The sequence below is a fragment of the Mytilus californianus genome, unplaced genomic scaffold (genome assembly GCF_021869535.1).
Source record: "Mytilus californianus isolate M0D057914Y unplaced genomic scaffold, xbMytCali1.0.p SCAF_14, whole genome shotgun sequence".
Taxonomy (NCBI): Eukaryota; Metazoa; Mollusca; class Bivalvia; order Mytilida; family Mytilidae; genus Mytilus; species Mytilus californianus.
Genome location: NW_026262626.1, coordinates 28,796,079 through 28,819,968, shown reverse-complemented (window position 1 = coordinate 28,819,968; position 23,890 = coordinate 28,796,079). Strand labels below are relative to the sequence as shown.

Here is a 23,890-nt window from a genome sequence, read left to right as displayed (position 1 = left end):
ATTGTTATGACATGTCAGATAAAAATTTCTCACATCAAAGTCACAAATATTGTTATGACATGTCAGACAGACAAATACTTCTCACAACCATGTCACAAATATTTTTATGATATGTCAGACAAATCTCACAGGCAAGTCACAAATATTGTCATGACATGTCAGACGGACAAATTCTTCTCACAACCATGTCACAAATATTTCTATGACATGTCAGACAGACAAATACTTCACACAACCATGTCACAAATATTTTTATGATATGTCAGACAAATACTTCTCACAACCAAGTCACAAATATTGTCATGACATGTCAGACAGACAAATTCTTCTCACAACCATGTCACAAATATTTCTATGACATGTCAGACAGACAAATACTTCTCACAACCAAGTCACAAATATTTTTATGACATGTCAGACAAAAATTTCTCACATCAAAGTCACAAATATTGTTATGACATGTCAGACAGACAAATACTTCTCACAACCATGTCACAAATATTTCTATGATATGCAAGACAAATACTTCTCACAACCAAGTCCCAAATATTGTCATGACATGTCAGACAGACAAATTCTCCTCACAACCAAGTCACAAATATTTTTATGGCATGTCAGACAGACAAATACTTCTCACAACCAAGTCACAAATATTGTCATGACATGACAGACAGACAAAACTTCTCACAACCAAGTCACAAATATTGTCATGACATGTCAGACAGACAAATTCTTCTCACAACCAAGTCACGAATATTTTTATGACATGACAGACGGACAAATACTTCTCACAACCTAGTCACAAATGTCATCAAGTGTCAGACAGACATATAATTCTCACAACCAAGTCACAAATGTCATCAAATGTCAGACAGACAAATACTTCTCACAACCAAGTCACAAATATTATCGACCTTTCAAGTTAAGTTACTAAGGAACATACCAATTACTTAACATACACCACCGGAAATCAAGGTTAGACAACAAAGACTAGGTCTCATTGGCAATCATACCACATCTCCTTATTTTTATATAGGTGTAATCACAATTAGCCTTTATGTTATCTTGGGTGAAGGCAGTGATAAGATATTAAGATTAAGGTAATTTATGAGTTCTGAACGCCTCTGCTGCTGCTGCTGAAAACATAATACCTCAATCCTACCTAACATGACAGTCATCACACACAGTACAAAATAGTGCATGCATGTTGAAATTCCTCCATTTCTGATTTGCTTGCTAATAATTTTACCACTACTGACTAAAATTTACCACTAAAAAAACACAGAAAAACAAATAGAAAAACAGAATGGATTTATTTCATGATATTATGTTCCTATTGCTTTGTCTACCATTTTCTGTATTGATATTGGTATCCACTGTTCATTTTCAAAAACAAATAAAACATTTCTGTCCACATAAACTTGAAACTTTCCAAACTTGTACACTTGTTTAGCTTCCTGTGTTTTTCCTGGAATAGGCATGAACAGTATATTGTTTTCTTGAGCCTGAAAAAAAATTAATAATGAAAATCACAGTTAAACAATTTCAATCTCAAAAAGAATGCAACAATGATAATTACTGTTCCAATATTCACTTTAATGGTGTATTAAAACAGAACAGAACCAACAAACAATATTGTATTCCCAAAAAACCTGATGGCATAATACAGACTGTCCATGGGAAGTCTATCTATTAAGATACTGCCCTCTTCATAAGTAGCTATTATATCTATTTCACTGAAGAAACCAAGACTTAAGTTAAGTGTTTTTAGACAAAAATGGATGTAAACTCTAAAAAAAAAATCACAAGGCATAAACATGAAAATGTCTGATTTTTTATCTGTAGATTAAATAACACATGATAGTTTACTCAAATGATAAAAGTTGAATTTATATCTAATATGAAATAAACTTGTTTAATTTCACAATTTTTCTAGACTTGGGATGATTAGAGGCTTGCATATTTAATAGACCACAGTTACATTCTTATGTTGAAGACAATATGCTGCTGCAAGGTTGTCTTTTGGTTTTTTTGTTTTATTGGGTTGCTGTCTCATATACCCCTTTTATATCCTTTATTGCATATAACATTTCAATAAATTTATTGTTGAGTTTTAAATTAAAAAAAAACCTTTAAATAAAAAATCATGCATATGAAAAATGAGAAAAATGGTAAAAATTGAAAGCTGCAAAATATAACATTAACAGTATATTATAATGATCATATTATAGTGGCTTCTGTGATATGTCTCTGATAACATATATATTTTGAACTCGTATATGTATTTGGATCCGTACACTTAGCCAAGATGAGGTCAAAACCAGTGGTCTTACAATATGTCTTTCCATTTAAAACTATAAATGACAGAAAAAAAACTCCTCTAGTCTTTCCTACTGGTTCTTCGGCAACCGGAAGGCAAATACAATGCAATTTCCAATATAATTAATATTTCCAAGGGGCATAACTCTTTTTAAAATATTTGATCGGCACTGATTTTCGAACTTGTCTGAGTTATTGCTTATATAAACCTTTGATATAAGTTTCATAAAATTTGGCAAGCACTGTACACATGAGAGCGCTTACAATGCAATTTTCCATATAATTAATATTTCAAAGGGCATAACTCTTTTAAAAATAGTTGATCACTGATTTCAATCTTGTCTGATACATTACTGATATAAACCTATGACATAAGTTTTATAAAAATTTGGCAAGAACTGTCCACTTGACACTTGAGAGTGCTAACAAAACCGGATGGATAGACGCATGGACGGACGGACACCTGGTATTTCTATGTCCTATGCAATGCAAATGTGCGGGGGACAATTAGGGTCAATACTGTATCCATGAGCACTTATCTACTTGATCATGACAGACATTTATTAAAAAGAATAAAGATTGGGCCTAGTACATCAGTGCCTAAAACCTGAAACATTTCAAAGCTTTAACATAGCAGCATATTCCAATAAATAGTATTTCACATAAACTACTACATACCATCTTATCCACCAGACCTTTGAAATTTGATGCAAATGATGAACTTGGACTTGCACTTCTTACTGATGTGAACTGTAAAACAAAATAATTAAAATACATTAAAAATTTTAGACTTCTGAAAAACATATTTTGTAGATAACATGTGAAGAAACCATGAAATTGTAGTAAAAATAATTCTCTGAGAATTAGATACAATATTACTTGATCATTAAAAGTAGGTCATGACACAGATTTCTTTTCTTTTTTAACCAAATCCAATAATTAAATTCTAAGTTTTTTGTTTTTGTTTCCTAGAACTTCATTATTCATCAAATGGACCAAATAATGAATTTATATGCCAAGAACTCTGTAAAAAATCTGACTAGAAGCATGAGGACTGTAAAAAAGTAACAGGTGAAAAATTCCTAATGCGACTTATAAAACTATCATCAATTAAAAATACATTGACTTTTAGAAACATTTTCCCTATAACTGCTGAATAACATACATCTGGTTCAGATTTGATTGATGATGGCAGTGGTGGTGGAGGTGGTTTTGTTGGTGGAGTATCTAACATCTGTCGTCTTTCTGTATGTGTAAAGTAGGCTATATTTTCTTTTACTCCTGGCTGGAAGTGACCACTGACTGCTCTGTTCATTAACTCCAAAGCTTTTTTAAAGTGCTCTAATAAAGAAAAAATCTGATATTACTGAATAAACACAGAAATTATTTTGATCATCAAAAATATATGCAGAAATGGCTGTACTGGAGTTTAACCATTTTTCTAAGGAACAGTGCTTAAATCGTTATTCTTTATCTTGTAAGTTACTGGTAGGTCTATTACTATGAACTAAGGCAAATAATTATGACAAGACCATGAAGGTCCCAAGCTTTGACATAGGCAGTTTCTCTTTGATATCTTTTTTAATACATTAGTAGCATAAAACTGGAGGCCCTAAATAGCCTATGTCAATCACCTGCTTCTTCAACAATGGCCACTTGATTGGTAAAACCATCATTAAAAGGCAATAACTCCATAGAGAGTTAACTGACAATTTCAGACATGCAGACATATTTGTAGATCTTGTCCTGCTGATCATTTTTGCTATCTAAAGTTTCTCTTAATCTATCATAGTTTTCAAGATTAATGGCAAAAATGCAAAAAAAAATGGTGAAAGTCTTCATTTAAGGGCAGTAACTGCTATAAAGAGTCAACCAACCATGTCAACATTAAGACTTATTTGTAGAACTTGTCTTTCTGATTATTTTTATTTTAAAAAGTTTCTATCTATCTATTTGTAATTTTCAAAATTATAGGCAAAAACACATAAAATTGGTAAAAATCATCATAACTCCCATAAGGAGTCAAATGATGGTTTCGGCTTACTAGTAGATCTTGAAGATGTCAGCCATGTTGGTTGGCAGCCGGGGTCATCAGACAAAATTATTAAAACTAGATACCCCAAGAATGATTATAACCAAGTTTGGTTCCAATTGGCCCAGTAGTTTCAGGGAAGATTTTTGTAAAAGTAAACGGATGACGACAGACCACAAGTGATGAGAAAAGCTCACTTGGGTCAGGTAAGCTTAAAGTCTAACCATTAGAAGCATGAATATTTTACATTAGTTCTATGAATATGGTAGTCCTATAAATATTGTTTACTCAAGCAAATGACAAAATAATAAAATCCCCAATTTCTCAAGGAAAGACTTCAAAATATCTTTTATTATTCTTTTGTGTTATTGGCTTGCTGTGTTATTGAGATGATTTATTGGTGGAAGCTGTAGTGCACAGAGAGAACCATTTACCTTTGGCAGGAAAACTGAGTGAAATCTGATTCAATCAAGATTGGAGTCGAACACAACTGTCATGTGCAGGGTTCGACTCACAACCTCAGTGTTGACAGGTTAGTGATACAGTAGTTGAACTACTCAGACCACTCAGCCACTGAGGCCCTCATTTGCTTCAATACTTCTCTATTAATACTATGAGGAAAATTGATGATGTTTGCTTACATATTTCTGGACCCTAACAGGTTCAGGAATACAAAAAAAAATTGTCCAAAATTTGTACATTGCTGGAAGATACTTACCTGTAACAGGTGGATAGTTTCTGTATTCTTCAGAAAACAATGATTTCCATCCTAAATACCATTTAGTAATCTCCTCATAGTTTGGCATGTTGGACATCCAGGTACATAAAACCTGTAACCACTTAGGGAAGAAGGTCCTTTCTAACATAGACACCATGTGTTTAATAGGTATAACATCACTCCATGACATCACCCAATGCCATGACTCTACAAAAACATAAAAAATGTTAACTACGGTTTTATCTTTTTTTTTATAATTTTCAAAATGATGAACATGAATGTTTTCAAACAATATCATAGATCATCATGACAATTAGAAAATGGTATATTTCCAAGTTAAAATGTCTACTTTACGATTTAGTTTACCATCTTTATCAGTTCTGAACAAGAAATTGCACATGTTGCCCCCATTCATAATCCAAAGTATCTGAAAAACAGGATTAGGCATCCGACAGATCCAAAAAATAGCTTTCATGTAACAACTCATTACTGTCAAGCTGCTTACCAAATATGAAGTCATTCTATTCCTGAGTAAAGTTTGATGAACATATTTGTTTTCATTCATCATATCCAATATTTCAAAGTATCAATAAACAGGACCTAGCTGCCTGATAAGGTAAGGTGCACATACATTACAACTCATCACTGTCAAGCTGCTGATTAAATATGGAGTCATTCTGTACAGTAGTTCCTGACAAAAGTGTGACAAAAAAGTTTGATTGTGGAAGAGACAGACTGACAAATCAGGTGATTGCAGTTCACTTAGTATAATTTTACTCTTCATTTTATATGTAAGTTAGGTTCTGGAATTTTTTTCACATTATTTATTTTTATTAATGTCAAATTCATACTGGTTTTCATGACATATAAGAACCTGTATCAACGTTTTTGCTGCATGAACTGAACATGAAGGCTACTCATAATTTGAATATTTACCTAGCATCTGCTGATGAGGATTTATAACAAGCTCCTGCATACACATGCCAAGTTTAGGTAAAATATGTTTAACAAGAAAAGCTTCTGTATGACCAGGTTTGAACACTTTTAACCATGGCTGAAGAGTAACTTTAGCAGAACTGTCTGATGGATGCCAATTTGTAAGAGCATTTGCAAGTTTATGTCTGATTGGAGGATAACAGGGCTCCAGTTTATCTCCCATAAGAGGTAGCCATGGATGAAGCCATGAATGTAGAGGTACAGGATCAGTTAAAGGGTTCCAGTTCTCCACTTCCTGTAGAATTCGAGGCAGAACCAGTTGATCTATAATGTTTTCCATCATCCAGGATGGTACAACTGGTTTCCATGTCTCTAACAATTCAATTGGAGGATCAAAATTTCTTGGATTCCATTTTCTGGAGGCAAAAAGAAATGCAATGTTTTAATTACACGCAAATTTGCAACTCTAAATCAACCAATTTTAAATCTTTGTAAAATGCAGCAGTAGTTATACCACACTCTTTGCTCAACTATTCCAAATTTTGTTCGTAAAAAATTTCTCTCCTTTTAAGGCAAAGTGATTCCATATTGCACTATTGTGTTAGTCATACATTTTTAATATTTTCTATGTTTTAGGGATATTATAGAAACATAAAGATAGACATGTATCATGATCATGATGCAAAATTATGTAAAGTCTCAGTTATCTCCCCTTCTATATGTATACATATAACTCACATGCTGTATGCTTTTCAGCAAGAACTTATTGAAAGTCCAACCACATTTCAGAGTCTAACCATCCTGCACCAATTGTTTTCATGTTCCTAAGTTGTGTATTTCTCAATGTTGTAATCTTAAGGAATTGCTGTTCATTTTTTTTAAAATCTATCCTTATGTGTTTATCCAGTTTTTAAACTACGAACAAATATTGTTAACAAAAGAATATTTATAAAAAAACATGTACTTACAAAATGGCTGTTCTTACAAATGGTAACCAGATATCCCACAACAATCTTTGGAATATATTCATATTATGTAGACTTGTATTGTATTTGTTGTTATAATCTTCCAGTACATACTGCCACTCTTTAATGGTGGTTACTCCATGACCAGGATCCTTCCAGGGGTCCCAGTCTTTAAAGAAATCTTTAACCTGTTGAATAAAATGTTGTTATAAAAAATTCAAAAGGGTTCCGCGGAACCCGGTGTCTCGCCTACTTTTTCTGTTTATCGCAGGCTCAACAAAAATGAGGAAGTAAATCAATAAAAATATTCCTCTTGGTACTATCTTAATTGTAAGAAGCTTCTGTCCAAGTGTGGTAAAAATCAAGGATAGTTTATGAATCTAATAAATGTTTAAAAACTTTAACTGCAGACTGAATGTAACGTTAACTGGAAGAAAACAAAATTTCCTTCTAGATACTAGCATTTGATCATAAACAAGCTTCTGTCCAAGTTTGGTACAAATCCAAAATAGTATAAGAAAGTTATTAAAATTTTAAAAACTTTAACCACAGAGTGAATGTGTTGTTTCCTGACAGAAAATCTAAGTCCATTTAAAAGTAAAATACGGAAAAAATGGATTTATTTTTTTACGAAATTTCCTTCTAGATACTAGCTTTTGATCATAAACAAGCTTCTGTCCAAGTTTGGTACAAATCCAAAATAGTATAAGAAAGTTATTAAAATTTTAAAAACTTTAACCACAGAGTGAATGTGTTGTTTCCTGGCAGAAAATCTAAGTCCATTTAAAAGTAAAATAAGGAAAAAATGGATTTTTTTTTTTTACAAAATTTACTTCTGGATACTATCTTATGATCATAACAAGCTTCTGTCCAAGTTTGGTAGAAACCCATGATAGATTAAGAAAGTAATTAAAATTTTAAAAACTTTAACCACAGAGTGAATGTAATATTTCCCAGCAGAAAAACTAAGTCCATTTATAAGTAAAATACAGAAAAAATGGAATTTTATTTTTACAAAATTTACTTCTGGGTACTATCTTATGATCATAAACAAGCTTCTGTCCAAGTTTGGTAAAAATCCAGGATAGTTTAAGAAAGTTATTAAAATTTCAAAAACTTTAACCACAGAGTGAATATTTGTGGACGCCGCCGACGACGCCGACGGAATGTAGGATCGCTATGTCTCGCTTTTTCGACTAAAGTCGAAGGCTCGACAAAAAATTAAGCAGACTTTTGCAGTCATAAATTTATACCAAGTTTTGAATAATAAGAAAACTGTCAACTTGTTTGTTTGAATGAACCACTGTATCACTATGGATGAGATAAAGAAAATAATGCAAAAAGAACTTCAGTCACAAATGTATGAAATCAGGGTTATTTCAACAACAACAACAAAATAAACTAGGGAACAAACCTAAACACAAACATTAACTTGTAAACTATGTAAAAGTTTCAAAGTCAATGAACCATGATCAGGGGTGGGGCTATATAATCTCCATGGAAACGATACTTGCAAATGCCAATAAATTTGCATACCAAATATCATTGACTTAACATTAGCAGTTCATTTTAAACTGATCTAATCACAAACTAATACATGTAAACAAAGCAAAAGTTTCAAAGTAAATAGACCATGACCGAGGGGGCGGGGCCATATATTCTCCATGGAAATGAGATGTGCTAATGCTTATACAACTGAACACCAATTAACATTCGCCTACCACTAATAGTTCCCCTTGAACTGACCTAATCACAAACTAATACATGTAAACTATGAAAAGTTTCAAAGTCAATAGACCTTGACTGAGGGGGCGGGGCCAAATAATCTCCATGGTAATGATATGTGCCAATGCTAATACAACTGCATACCAAATATCATTGACCTACCACTGAGGTTCACCACGAACTAGACCTAATCACAAACTAATACATTGTTGACGCCGCTGCCACCATTGCCGTCGCCGACAACAGCATACCTATGTCTCGCTTTTTGACTCCGTCAAGGCAAGACAAAAAGCATTCTGATGGTCGTTGGATATATATACCCGCAGGAACATTGAATGATTTAACTCTTTAATATATGGGAAAAGCGTTCTATTGAGAAGACAGTCTGGTGAATTTTTAATTCAAATTAATTGGGAAACTGTTGTTACTGATAAGTTAATTTGGAATTTCCATCTGATTGATAATTGGGTCAGATGAGGACATGATCAATAAGAGTTACTGCCAGCCTATCCAACCCTATGGAATCAAGATTTTTTTTCCACCTCAGAAAACTGATATTTTGCAGCAATTTTCTATGTTAAAGGGTGAACACTTCTTAAAAAATTGCTCAGTCTTATCAAAACTCAAAATTGACCTGTAACTTATGACTACATGTATATAATAAATATCGAATCAATTTATTCACACATTTTAGATACTATACATAAACTGATATTTTCAATATCCTAGGACCCAACTTCTGCAAAAATTGCTTAACCAGAACAAAATTTGAATTTAATCTGTGATCATATACATTGTACAAATTATCTTCTAGATTCTTATTTTTAGCAAATTGAGGCTTTTTTATGTTCTTGTCTCACAAACATGTTCCCTATATCTGTTTTTACTCATTGCAATGTACATACCATAGGAAACACAAGGGCTACTGATAATGAAGCCAGGTCATACATCTTGTACTCTTCATAAAAGTCATCTTGTAAACATTTAAATATCTTGGCACATTCTGGTAAAGTTAATGGGTTCTCACATCCTGGTTTGGTTCTCTCTTCACATCTACAGAAATAAAACTGGTATTTTGAAACAATAGTAACTTTTTTTCTGCTTAAGGTCTAAGCTTTTGCCATATAAAGGAAATATAATGTGTTATTTTGTAGTAGTTTTGGCAATTTCCATGACACTATGTATTAAAGATCTGCGCCATGAAGGCATGATACGTCCATCGCTTTTTTCAATGAATAAAGTTCCAAAACTCCTCAATGTCATATCAGAAATTAGTAAAAGAAACTAAAGGGAGTTTATTCAAATAGATATAAACCAGTCACCAAAGTTTCATGAAAACTGCTCAAATCATTTTTGAGTTATTGTCCAAAAACTAGAAAATCCCCCTTTTATATGAATAAAATACCATAACTCAGAAACATAAAATCAAAATTTTATGAAAATCGAAAGGGAGCATACGTCAATATATATAAACAATTCACCAAAGTTTCATGAAAATTGGGTACAGCATTTTTGAGTTATTGTCTGACATGTTGATGATGGACGGACGGACGGACGGACAGATAACGGTATACCATAAAACAATGTGATCTGTACTTGTTCATATCCTAGACCTTAGGTTAATAGATGTTTACTTGACAATCATATCACATCTTCTTTTTTGTGTAGTCTATCCTACAAACACTGTTTTACTTGGATTTAAATGTGCATTTGCTGAATAAGAAATATTGCATTCATATTTTCCGGTGTATGAAATAATAGGCTTCTACACCAAATTTTTACATGCTATACAGTAACTAAACATACGTTTCAACAATTTCCATGACTTTCTGTAATTTCTGCAGTTGTTTTTCTTCCTGTTCACATACTGTGTCCACCCTTTCTTTCTCATGTTTCATGTTTATAATATGATCACTTTCATATCTAAGTCTGAAATGTAAAGATAAGTCATACATATGTATATGGTAAATGTATAACAATTTTCATGAATTTTGTGATAAGTAAGATACACAAATTTAAATACTTTATGGTGTATACAAACAAATTTCAGCATATGTTTCTAATGCTTCTTAGCTTAACTATTTACACTGATAATTACGTTTTGTGTTTATGTACTAATTGTAATAACATCTGGCTACATGATTCTTGTTTTGTTTGTTTTGTGTTCTTCCCTGTATGTCATATAGCACCATTTCATGTGATTTGAAATAACATTGTTTCCCTAAAATCACCATATTTCTATACACTCTTTTTTTAAAGACTATGGTACCATGGTGCTATAAGGCCCTCAGGGGGAACATGGTTGTTGCCAATAAATAAGCTATAGCAATAAAGGTTATTATATCACAAACAGTATATTGCAAATCTTGTATTGCATACCCTTTATTATACCCCTGTTTGGAATACCTTTAGAGTTATCATTCTTGAATGTATGATTTAGTAAACAATACATGGTAAAATTTTGTTTATCATGCTGTACCAACCCTCAATTGATATTAGCCCCAGGCTTTTTGACTATTACTTTTTTGTTAAAACAGCAAGTGTGTTCAGCATGGGATACAAATTTTTCCTCTAGTATTCTCTATTTATCACTTTCAATATTGTCATTAATAAAATAAAATGACAATCATAAAATATATGACTAATGCATTCAAATATCAAAATACAGTAGTTTTCTGTGATGTATGTATGAAACTGCTAATGCTACTTTAACTTTAAACAAATAACAAATACATCATATCAACATCCTTTGACATTTCCTAATCCTTACTTTCTATCATTCACTATAATTTCTTCCTCTGCCATGTCCACAAGGATGTTGAGGTTGTGTATCAGTTCTGGCATAGCAAATGCTTTCTTTTTTGAAGGTTCTGGCATAATAATATCCTCATCTTCTTCTGGTCTATCATGTCTTTGGGAAATAGAATGGTAACCTAGTAACAGAAAAAAATCTAACTGGTTAGATACTTTATTTCTGGATTTAAGCATGATAGCTACTAATATTATCAATTTTTCTTAATATTTTGAATCCCCACTAATGTTTTCCTGGGCAATGCATTAATAAGATTTTACTAGCAACTCCTAAATTAATATATTTAAAAAAAAAAAGATTACATCTCAAATACAAAAATAAACAAATTATTTTTGAATTCTTGTTATTTTTACTACATATTCAGTACAGTTTAACATTCATTTCTTCTCATACCCATCATATAAAAGTCAGGAGATATCCTTTCCCCCCTAAAAAGGTTTTACTTCATATACTACATTCAATTGTGGAGCATGGATGCTGATGCAACTGTATACAAATATCATAAGTCTAAAATGGATACTGTCAGAAAACTCATTTAATAATAAAACCATCTCCACAAAAAAATTAATACATCTTTGCAACATTCTCTGTAGGCAATACAAAAATAAAGAAGACCAATACTGAATCTGGACCTGCCTCTCTGCATGCAATTGATTGAGGTTACATGTATACTAGAGCATAACTGATCATTCCTTTTCACTGAAGACAAGAAAACTATGAAGAAAATTTTCCTTGTACAATGAGTTTTGTAAAATTTCAAACTATCAGCAAACCTGAAGTGGCTACACGGCAGATGTAAAAATTGCTTACTCGCTACAACTGAAAATTTTAAAGCTGTAGACCAATTATCAAATTATTCCCTTTCATAGAAGCCAAGAAAACTTGGATGGATGAACAGACAGAGTCGAGGGGTTTCTTGCCCTGCTTTTGCTGCAGGAAAAAAACCTTTTATAAATAATAGAAAATGCAAAGTTAATGTCAACAGCAAACCAACAATGGCAGAAAACTTTTGAAGACATGGTAATGTACTTACAAGTAAACATAAAGTAAAAGGCAAAGTTGTCTGGGTTGTTAATTCAATTTTTTTTTAAATTTAAAAATTCATGTCTGCTTTGCCAGAACAGTTGATGTCACTCTTTTTCTGTGTTGTATCTCATTATATTAAATTTACACACAATAAAGTATTACCTGTCATTACTTTCTGTTCTTTACCAGTCATATCTATGACTTTGACCTTTGATGAACGATTAGGTAGAGACTTTTTACTTTTTCCTCCAGTTTCTATCAGTTCCTGTGCAGTTTTGTAAACATATTTAGGTTTCTTCTTAGCAACCTGACCCTGAAAACAAATACTTTTTCATTTTATATCATATTATAAAAGAAATAGCATATTCATAATGATTAAACTAACATTCTGATGAAATATTTTAGAAAAAAATATATTTGGTTGACTAAATAGGTTACTGGAATCCTTTTTTGGACAAGTCATTTCAGGCTAATCAAATTAATAAATCTTCTATTTTTATGAATAAACCCATTCTTTTTCCTGTAATTAAAATTTTACAGCACTTTTAAATTTTTAATTTATTGCATCAAAATATTTAGAATATCTAAAGTGAGGTTTGTTCAAAGGGACACTTTATATCCCATGATACATATACAAACTTTCAAATGAACCACCTCTTTGAAAAAATAATATTATTACCTTACCCTGAAAATAATCTTGAGTACCTCCATTTACTCTATAAAAATCAGATGTATCCAACATAGCAAGAAATAGGCATATAAATATTACACTTCCCCAAAATAAAAGTATGATTATTCAAGATATCAAAGGCACCAAAGTACCAAGCATTTAATTTTACATATTTTGTATCTGATATAGTTTTTGTGTCATATAAACTGCAGTTTTGCAAATATGTTTTACACCATTTGGCCCTTTTGCACTTTATGTAAAGAATTTTAAAAAATACTGCAAAAATCTATACAGAAAAATTTGTTTTGACCCTTTTCAAATACAAAATAAATATGTGGAGTCTGTGTCTTTTCTATTTGTTAGAAATTCAAAATATTTAAAACTGTTACCCATGAAAAATTCTCCACAAATTTCTAGCTGCAAGATTATTTCTTCATTATAAATTCTTTTCTTGTCACATTTCAATATCATTATTTCTTACCTCAGATTTTTTCTTCCACTGATGTAACTCATTTTTGAATTGTTTCTCTTCTTCCTCTTCAGAATCATACACAGGAAAATCTCTCAACGATCTTTCTGTCCTCTCCGTTCCATATGCTCCAACCGCAGCTCGACCTTTACGTAACTTGGCCTCGACTGGTGTCGTTATTCCCTGGTGTGTTTTACCTAAACCTTTACCTTGTTCATAACCCATCTAAAAATTTAATGTTAATAGAATTGTTTTTTACTGAATATTACCTCAGTTTAGAACAAAAACAAATATGTATATTCAGTCTCTCACAAAAATCAGTAGATTATGTATATGAAACACATTTTTACATAATGTTCATCTTGTTAAAGTCTTAAAACATAACATATTTCTTAAATTATGAAGATGTTTTTTTTTTTTATCAATATGAAAAATGCAAAGGGACGATTATCTTGCATTACTTTTAGTTATATTATGGAAACACAAATTTCATCCTGGAATGATGTACTTGTTGCATTTCTAAGTCCTAAGGAATTCTCATTCCTGATGATGCTTAAGAAACTTATTTGAAATATGTATTCCATAACTACTAACTCTATAGTTTCAGTGTAAGTATAGAATTTTTATTGGTTCATCGGATATCTATAATGCACTCATCTTTTTTTTTTTTAATCCTTTAAAAAATTGAGATTTTAAAATAAACAAGTTTTGTAGTCTATAGTTTTTCAAATCATATGTAAATATATTGATTTTCATTTATATGTCCTGCCAAACAAGGACAAAACAAGTTGAGAGAATTACTGCCTATGCCATTTTCTTTTGAAATCACTAATTGTAAGTACATGTAATAATATTGATTTTTTTAAAGCCATCTTTTTGCACAAATAGCTAGATAAGTTAATAAATGATAAAAGTTGTGCTTCTATCTAGGAGGTGTTTATCTAATGTCCTACACAGCATTTTCATGCTCATTAATGTATGCTAGGATAACATATACATGTAATATGTAGAAGTTTCTTTAACCAAAAATAAATTATAAACATCATATTTTCATACCTTATGCAGAAGTTTCTGACCAATTCCTCTAGTGTATTTTTCCCATCCACCAAATTCTCTAGAAAGAAATGATAAAAGCTTAGACACATGTAGATCTAAATGACTTAAAGCTGAAATCTACTGCAAACCAAGAGAAAATACAAAATTTATTTAAAGTATTTTTTCAAATTCCAAATGACTTAAAACTCATTGATGACCAAGGTCTATAATTATCCTGATAATCAAAACCAATTAATTTTAATCATAAAACATTGACAGCATACTGACTCTGTTTTTATAGTTGTATAAAGATTGTGGATTTCGTTAAATGTTTTGCTATTTCTCATAAAATGCAGATTTTCCCTTGATTATAAATTTTCTAATTTCTTCATGCCCGCTATTGACAAATCAATATTATTGGTTACTGAATTTAACGTTTTTATTGACATAGCTTGCTATCAATGAATCATAGATTCTAAATGATTGTTCCCAATTTTTGTAAATAGTTTATTAATTGAGTTCCCTTTGAATTTAAATTGAGACTAGAATCACTGCAACATGTATAAATGATATAATATACACAACAAAATAATGAATATCTGTGGTACCAGTTAAGTATTCTGTTGATTGTATTAAACAAACTATACACCTTCCAAATGTAGTTATCATATTATTTAAAAAAAAAAATTTGTCCTGTATAAAACACCTCAACATTTTAAAATCTGCAGCCCTTTCAGATCATACATTGTCTATGGAAAATATTCTTCTACCTGCTTTCATTTTAAACAGGGTATACGTAGCATTTGTAATTTGAAATTGGATTCTGAAATAGTCACAGATGTTAAAAAAGTCATGTTTTCTAACATTGCATATAAGGAATCTATTTTGATTTTTTTAACAGCCTAGAAGGTACCCTTATTTTGGTATTTTTAGGTGCATAGTTAACAATTGTTCTGACCCATGCATCCCATTTCATTGCCGATTACTTGATTCGTACATGGAACTCTACTTAAATGTCAAATATGAAAATCTTCACATTAAGTTAAATCTGCTTTAAAATTATTTTCCTTACATGGTTGAAATATCTGTAGGAGCTTTATAAAAGAAGGAGTACTGAAAAGGTTATGTTTAAACAAGGAATTGTTTGAATCTGGAATAATTTTGAATTCTGGAAAATCGATAAGAAATGTAAGACTAGAACTTACCCATCTAAATAAGGTTAATTTAAATTTCACTGATATTTCAGTATGAACTAACTAACCTCCCATTAGCCATGATTGCTAATGTTTGCATGGTTAACCCTCCTAAATTGGGTTAGTTTTCATCATACATTTATTATCAATTTTCTAGAAAATTATTCCAGATTATTATGATTCCTTGTTTTAATTGTATAGACAATTTATTATCTTACTTTGTGTGATCTTTGTGGCCAAATCCAGGATAAGGTCCAGATTTCTGTTTTCTTTGTTTCTGTATAGGTACTTCCTCCCCACTGTCAGAATCCTTAAAAATACAATAATCCTCCTTTAAATCATAGTTCTAATTAATTATGTTAATTTATGATTCCAACATGTACAGATTGACTGATCAATGGTTCCATAACATCCAATATTTATATAATATTTAACAGCAAGATCATTTTCATAATCAGGTAGTGACATCAGCAGTCATTTAAAACAATTCTTAGTAAATCTCTCCATGACTTACACTTTTACATTTACAGATTAAGGTGGTACATAACACTACAGCGAGACAACTCTGTAAAAGCTGAATGTTTTAATCATGTTCTATTGTTAAGGAAATGTTGGGCTACTCAATGATCAAAATTAGTTTTTGTCAAACTGATATACATCCAATGAAATTTTACTTTGGCTTTGGCCTATCACAATACTGATTGCTCAAATAGTTTTCCAAATTTCAGTTTGAATTCATCCCAACAAACTGATCAACTAGTAAAATATTTTAGCTATTTGCTTCAGTGAAAGGTTGTTAGTATGAAGTGAGTTCAGTGAAAAAAAGCTATGCTTACCATTCATCTTTCTCGATATTTAATGTCTATGTCATGAAATTCAAACAAAATAATGACTAAGTATAATATACGGCACTTGTTCAAAAAGGTCTGAATTTGACATGAAAACTTCTATCTCTATAATGACATTCTTTAAATAATTAGTTCTTATAATTGTTTGGTTAGTTAATAATTTATTGGTTTGTTTTCTAACAGCAAGTTATTGTATAATTGTAATTTGGAATTTTTTCTATAAAAATTAATGATCTGATTGGCATTTAGTGGAAATAATTTTTATTCAGTGACATTGTATGAAGTTGAAGAGTATTGAGGAAACAAAATTCTGAAAGGTTTTGCCAAACACTGCTTATAAGTAATCTAATCCTCAGTTGTAGAAAATCCTTAGTATTTTGAACAATTCAAATTTTTGCAAAACAGTTAATTTATAATTTTGACCATATGAATGATAAATCATGTCAACACAGAATTGCTGACTACTGGGCTGGTGATACCCTCTTACTTTACACAGGAATATGTATGATTTATACAACTTTGAATGTGTCCCATAATATGTTTTCAATATTTATTTTTTTTCAAAATTTTAATCATCTCAAAAAACAGTTTTCAGCTGTGTTCTTTCAAAACAGAGGATAATGTCAATTATTTCCCTTTAAATTAGAGGAATAGCAATTACTATAAAAAAAATTCAAATCACAATTACGCAATAAATTCCTGTTAGAAAACAAAGCTTGAAGTTATTGACCAACAAAACAATGTTTTGAGCTAAATATTTATATAATTCCACCTTATGTAATAATGCTGTATTTTAATTGGATGAGAAAAATGGTATTTTTCACAAATTATCTAGGTATTGAGAATTTCTTTTCTCTGCCGATGTATTTGTCATTAAAAAATTCCATGTGCCGGGTATTTGCTAGCAAATCCAACAGCAGATAGGAAATACCATATCTAAAAATAACACCACATCCAAACCCCTCTAGACTTTTCACTCAGTTGAATTGAAAGAACATTCGGGGAATTAAACAAATATATCATGCCTACAAGAGGTATTTGCCAAAAATAAGGGTTTTGAGGTAAACAAATTTCCCTCGCCTGATGGCTTTGGAAATTTGTTTACCTCTCAACCGGTATTTTTGGCAAATAACCCTTAACTTGTAAGCATGATATATTTGTATAAAATTTATTAAGGATAGATGTTTTCATGTCAAACTTAGACCTTTTTAAACAAGTGCCTCATATTATACAGTTTTACTTAGTCATTATTTTGGTAAACTTTTTGAGCAATTGGTATAAAATAGGCCAAGCCTACTGAATAAGCACAGCAATCATGAAGTTACATTTCTATTGAAATTGGAATTTGCATGAGCGGATATTGTGTTCCTGACTTATAACTAAATTTTATGATATATTTTAAAATATCTCCCTGTATATTATAATTGGTAATATATGATATGACAGACTTGTAAATCAGTGTGTTTTCACCTTCATTCATCAATTCTTACGGAGTCATCATATGGGCATGTATGCATGCATGTAAATGATGCCAAATTTAATTGAAATTTATCATATCTAACATATTACTTTATCATTTAATTGTATATACTGTTTCCATTCCGTAGCCAGATGGTAACAGGTTCCAAGGTTATCATAATTTTTACAGTAATATAATTGCAATATAGTTGAACCTTCATAATTACTCAAAATAAGAAAGATTGTAGAGAAGACAGTTGACAATGAAAAATAATATGCCAACCCTGGACAAATACCACCATAATGTGAACACAATATTAAAGAGATTGTTTGATATCATTGTCAATTTTTAGTTGTAAATTTCTCTGATATATCAGATGGTAGAAGAATGGTAGTAAATATTTGGTAAGATTTACTGTGTTATCGGCATCCCCTTCATTCTTGGTGATTTTATCCCCTTCTTTGAAGCCACCACTGACAAAGCCTATAGGGGCTGTCATGTCTTTATTACGTCTGTTTGGTTTTCCAAATCCAGGACGTTCATCGTCACTGTCATTGTCAGCCCACATTCCTGAAAATATAATACAGTAACAAATAAATAAATTAAAATAATATATAAGTATCAACTGTAAATTAATTAAAAAGAGTTAATATCAATTGTTAATTTAATTGAATATAAAACATAATGCAGGTTCAAATAAATAAATTAAAATAAGTAACAATTGTAAACAGTGGTAAAGTAATTAAATTGAGTTAATATCAATTGTTTATTTCATTGAATATAAAACTTACACAAAAATGTTTACCAAAAAATTTGGTCCCAGTGTCTGTACCATTTCAGCATGATGAATTCAGTTACATATTCTACCAATCCAACTTAGAGCATTAAGTTGCTGTGTTAGTGAAGCAAATTGAACACTACCAACTCAATGATACAGTTATGTAAATTCTACCATTTAGCTACATTTTCAATTTATTCAATGATTAAATACATTATACATGTCTTCCATGTATAGCTTTGACATCAAAATAAAAACAATGATTTACAATATTTGTATTATCTCCCTTGATGTTATGAATAATAAATTGACTTTATAACAAATTCTGTCTCATATTTAACATACCATATATGGCCTGGTTTTTGGTCTGTCTCCTTCCCATTCTTGGATAGAATTCATTTGCCAAATCATCTTCTGTAACCTCAAATCTTTCTACTTCTGGTGAAGACATAGTTCACTGTCTAAACAACAAACGGAAAGCAATCATTACATGATATTGAAATACAAACACAGTTTTGAACATGGATTGTACATGCAAATTTAAGGAGTTTTGTTTTGTTTAATTTATTACCTATTTGTAATTTTAATTGTTTTCAAAGAATCTTGAAATTTCCTGATCTTTTTGATTGGATGAGAATTTTAAATCATTCTTGGCCATGTATACCAGTATGACCCTGTAAATAATGTTGATGACTTTGTAAATAAAAATAAGTACAAATGTATAGATTACTTAATAAAAAGTGTTTGAATATGAATTTACGAAGGTTTACCATGTTACCAACTTCCAAGTTCATAAGATTTATAGAGTTCTATGACAACAACAGCCATGCTTCCATTAAGACATTTGTCAAATGTTTGTTACATGTATTCAGTGGTTGTTGTTTGTTGTTGTATATCATGTACAATGTATGTTTTTCGTTTATTGTTTTGTACATAAATCAGGCTGTTAGCTCAATTGAATTGTTTTACATTTGTCATTTCTGGGCACTTTATAGCTTACTATGCCCTATTAGCATGATTATATTTGCTCATTGTTGAAGGCGTATAGTGACCTATTGTTGTTAACTTTTACATGTTTTACATCATTTGGTCTCTGAGTGTTCTCCCCGGGGCCTTAAATGGTACCCTGGTGCTATCTTGGATGATTTCATAATAGAATGTGTAGGGGCCATTGTGTTTTATTTTTTGGAAAACCAGTGCTATGTTAATTTCCATGGTGCTATTTGAAAATTCTGGAGAGAACAATGATGATTCGTTCAAATTTTAACTAGTTGCAGCCCTCAACCTCAATAATGTAATTGTCTATAATATTGTTGGAAGAGTGTTGACATATCCTGCATGCAGATTCTAAAGTATCACCTTCCACACATTCCATGTAAACTGAGATTACTATATCAGCATGATCAGTGAACATGGTTAAAGGAATCTCAGATGTAACAATGCAGTTTGAGAATTTAACCTCTTTAGGCTTACATTGAAAGTGTTTGAGCACATACATGTAGCAGAACTGATGATTGTTGTACATACATTGTAAGGGTACTGATGCACAGTAATCTGCAGAGGAGCTAGATACATGTCATATTCTTGTGTTGTGTGTTACAAGCAGTTCTTTTCCAGTGGTTATCAATGTGTGCAAGAACATGGTTTAGTCAGTAATTCTGATGTAACAAAAGGGTGTAATCCTTTCATTTTTTTCCAATAAATATATCAATTTACATATATGCAGTATATTAAACAATTATCTAATAACAAAGTGAAAATAGTTTAAATTGACATTTTACTAAGTTTTTTTTGCTTTTTTCCCTATCATGCATACATGTGATGGACTGTGAAACTAAGATCAGGAGTTTGGGAAATTTTGGTCAGGAGATTAGGACTCAAATCAGGAGGTTTTAAATCGACATAAATTCTGTCGTAAATGTAACCGTGTGCTGTAGAAATTGTCTGTTAAAGTGTGTTTTCTTCAACTTTCCATCCGAATGTATTATGTTTATAGTACCCTTTTACTTATAAATTTTCTCTATCTTTTTAAACTTTCAACTTGTTCAATCTAACATTCTTCTTTTTTAGCATTGTTTAGTATGTTCTTTAAATTTTGTAGGTCATATCTTTTTTACCATTATTCATTGCAATCAGAACACTTGCTTATCTATTTTTCATTAGATCTTTTATTTTTATCTTTATGCAAGTAGATTTTTAATGCATGATAAGTAACACATTCAAACTGTAGTCATGGGTCATAGTTATTATATAAATTTCAATTTAAGCCTTGAAAGGAAGTATAGAACCTTCAAATAATTTTCAAATTAATATTTTTTTATTTGTCCTAAGACATTTAAAATCATTTAATTGCCATCCTTTTATGATCATTGTTCAATTTATTTTTTATTTATATTCTTTTAAAAATTTACATTATTTAAAGGAAAGTAACTTAAAACAGGATAAATCAAGGGAAGTAACCCAACATTCATTCTAAATACACAAAGTTTTATTACACAACAGCAGTTAGCCTGAGGTAAAAATCGTTGATTACCAGTATGTTTGACACCCAAGGTGACAAGTGAAGCCATATAATTATGCATGTTAATTGATTTACAGGTAAAATATAACTTCAGGTAATGTCAGTTACACCAGATATGTTGAGCTGAAATTTTTCATTCATGAAATATTTCATACACAGGATTTTTTTGTCTTCAACAGGAGGTCAGGAGGATACCCCTGAAAACGGGATTATTGTACTCCCGTCGGGAGGTTCACATGTATGATCATGTGAAATGTGTATTGCTGAGACATATAATACTTCTAATCATATGTATAATATATGTTTCTTTTATAATGTATAAATCATGTTTTTAATTAAATTCAGTTACTTTCTCACCAGAAATTATGCTAGGAATTGCAATATCTGTTTCTATATATAAATTTGGTGTAAACAGGATATTGTAAAGTATTCTAAAGATTTTCTGACTTCGTCCCCTTTCACAGGTAACACCTGCCTCATATTATTACATGTCAGTAGTTGTAGTTGTGAAATTATATTTATAAAATAGGAATCTATGTCATAAAATATCATAATCATAGGGTAGGGCTGCAATATAAGAACATTATGAAATGAAGAGGCCGAAACGACTATGGATGAAATGGTACTGTGGTCGAACAAATTGTGTATCTGTATATCCAAGTTGTTATATTATTTATGAACCTTACAGATAATTTTTGATGAACCATAAACCATTTTACTGTCATTAACGTTATAGGTAATCTTAAAATCAAAAAGTTCTAAAGATTGTGAGTTCATAAACCAATATACCTAACAGTTAATGAAGCAGCGGCAGTATGGTCTATAAGCTAAAAACTTCCGATTTGCAAAACACAAACAAAATCGTATATACGGTACTTTTCTTCAACGTTCAATAGAATTTTTTAATGCATTCGTATTTGTTTGTGTAAAAAAACACGACAGTGATAATGACTAAGAATTAATATTAAACCAGCTTCGGTTATGGAAAAGCTTTAATTTCCGTGTTTAGTGAAATCATGTAAGTTTGTTTTACAAATTGTATGAGATGGCTTATGTTACTGCTTTTTGTATCACATTATATAGATAATATAAATCATTTTCTGATTTTTTTTTGTCGTCGCTTTTTTCGTAATACATGTGATTTAATTGTTAATTTTTATATCTTTGTAAAAATAATTAAACCGGGGGAATTATATATATAGCTACGATTCAGACCAAAAAAATGTCAAAAATAAAAAAAAATAGTATTATTTTCATGACATTGAACATAAATAAGAGAAAAATATTGAAACGATAAATTTCACTCTTTCACGATGGCACTGAGTAATCCTCTAATTATCAAATTAAAGAGAAACAAATATCAGATCCAAATATTTTTTTACATAAACACAGGAAATGTATCTTATCTTCAACTTGACAGCATTTTTTCAAATCTCTTATTTCTCTGAATAGTTTGAAATTGACCAACCTCAACTTGAGCCTTACGGCTTGTCTAAGGGAGGTACAACTCATACTTTGTAAGAAAAAAAAACAATTGATCTGATTAAATAAAAATTACTCTGAAACTGACATCATCTAGTTGCTAAATTTCTTGATTGACAACACATTTTTTTATGTTTAGAGGAGCGTGTTTTAATAAGACAATCGGCTTTCCAATGGGTACTTATTGTGTTCTCCTCCTTGACGGCTTGTTCCTTTATTCTTCCGAGGTAGAATTTACAAGTTTACACAGGAGCTTAATAGGAAGAATATAAAGAAGCTATCTAAATAAATGATCCTTTAATTTTCTGATCTGTAGATTATGATTGTGCTCTCACTAAATGATTAATAGTTGGTTTACTATATGTTGAACGCATCTATCCCATATAATTTGCAATAAAGGGTACACCAGATATAGTTGAGGCTGCCTCATACCTTGAATTACATTTAAAAATTGATAATGAGTGTCAATTGAGAACAAAACTTTATGAAAATAATTTTAAAATATAGAGGATTTCAGCTTTCATATTGTAAATTTTTCATTTCTATGTAGCAACATTCTAGCAGCGCGGTGCCTGCATATGGAGTTCATATCGCCAAGTGGATACTAAATTTTAGAACTTGCATTTTCTTAATTGTTAAAGAGTTGCTGCTTACAAGGAAGCTATTGAACTCAGGGTTCCAATTCGTGAAGATGAAGTCATACCTTCGAAAGTTTGGTTGACCGTTATGGAATACCTGTTTCGCAGATGACGACAGATATGTTCAATTTGTCGTAACCACACTCCTGTCCTCTTTTCCTCAAATGTGACATAACCGATTTAGACTTACCACCGAGTTTGTACTTACATGACCAACACGACGGCTGCCACATGTGGAACAGGATCTGTTTACCGCTCCAGAGC

At 31.0% G+C, this 23,890-nt stretch overlaps 1 protein-coding gene across 2 annotated transcripts; it reads right to left on the bottom strand.

The window, feature by feature from the left end:
• Positions 1–1,294: 1,294 nt before the first annotated feature.
• On the bottom strand, positions 1,295–22,409 carry LOC127724651 (tuftelin-interacting protein 11-like). Of its 2 annotated transcripts, none has more exons than XM_052231680.1 (16): positions 22,297–22,409; positions 19,331–19,459; positions 18,623–18,777; positions 16,119–16,210; positions 14,729–14,786; positions 13,685–13,897; positions 12,696–12,846; positions 11,466–11,628; positions 10,502–10,624; positions 9,601–9,748; positions 6,974–7,158; positions 6,006–6,421; positions 5,070–5,276; positions 3,485–3,660; positions 2,998–3,069; positions 1,295–1,505 (listed from the first exon to the last, which is right to left on the bottom strand). In XM_052231680.1, exons 2-16 carry the CDS (start codon positions 19,434–19,436, stop codon positions 1,326–1,328), a joined length of 2,445 nt encoding a protein of 814 aa, XP_052087640.1. In that variant the 5' UTR covers positions 19,437–19,459; positions 22,297–22,409; the 3' UTR covers positions 1,295–1,325. The 2 variants fall into 2 exon arrangements, with proteins under 2 accessions (XP_052087640.1, XP_052087641.1); XM_052231681.1 differs by having other exon boundaries at positions 19,331–19,446; positions 22,296–22,400.
• Positions 22,410–23,890: the final 1,481 nt, after the last annotated feature.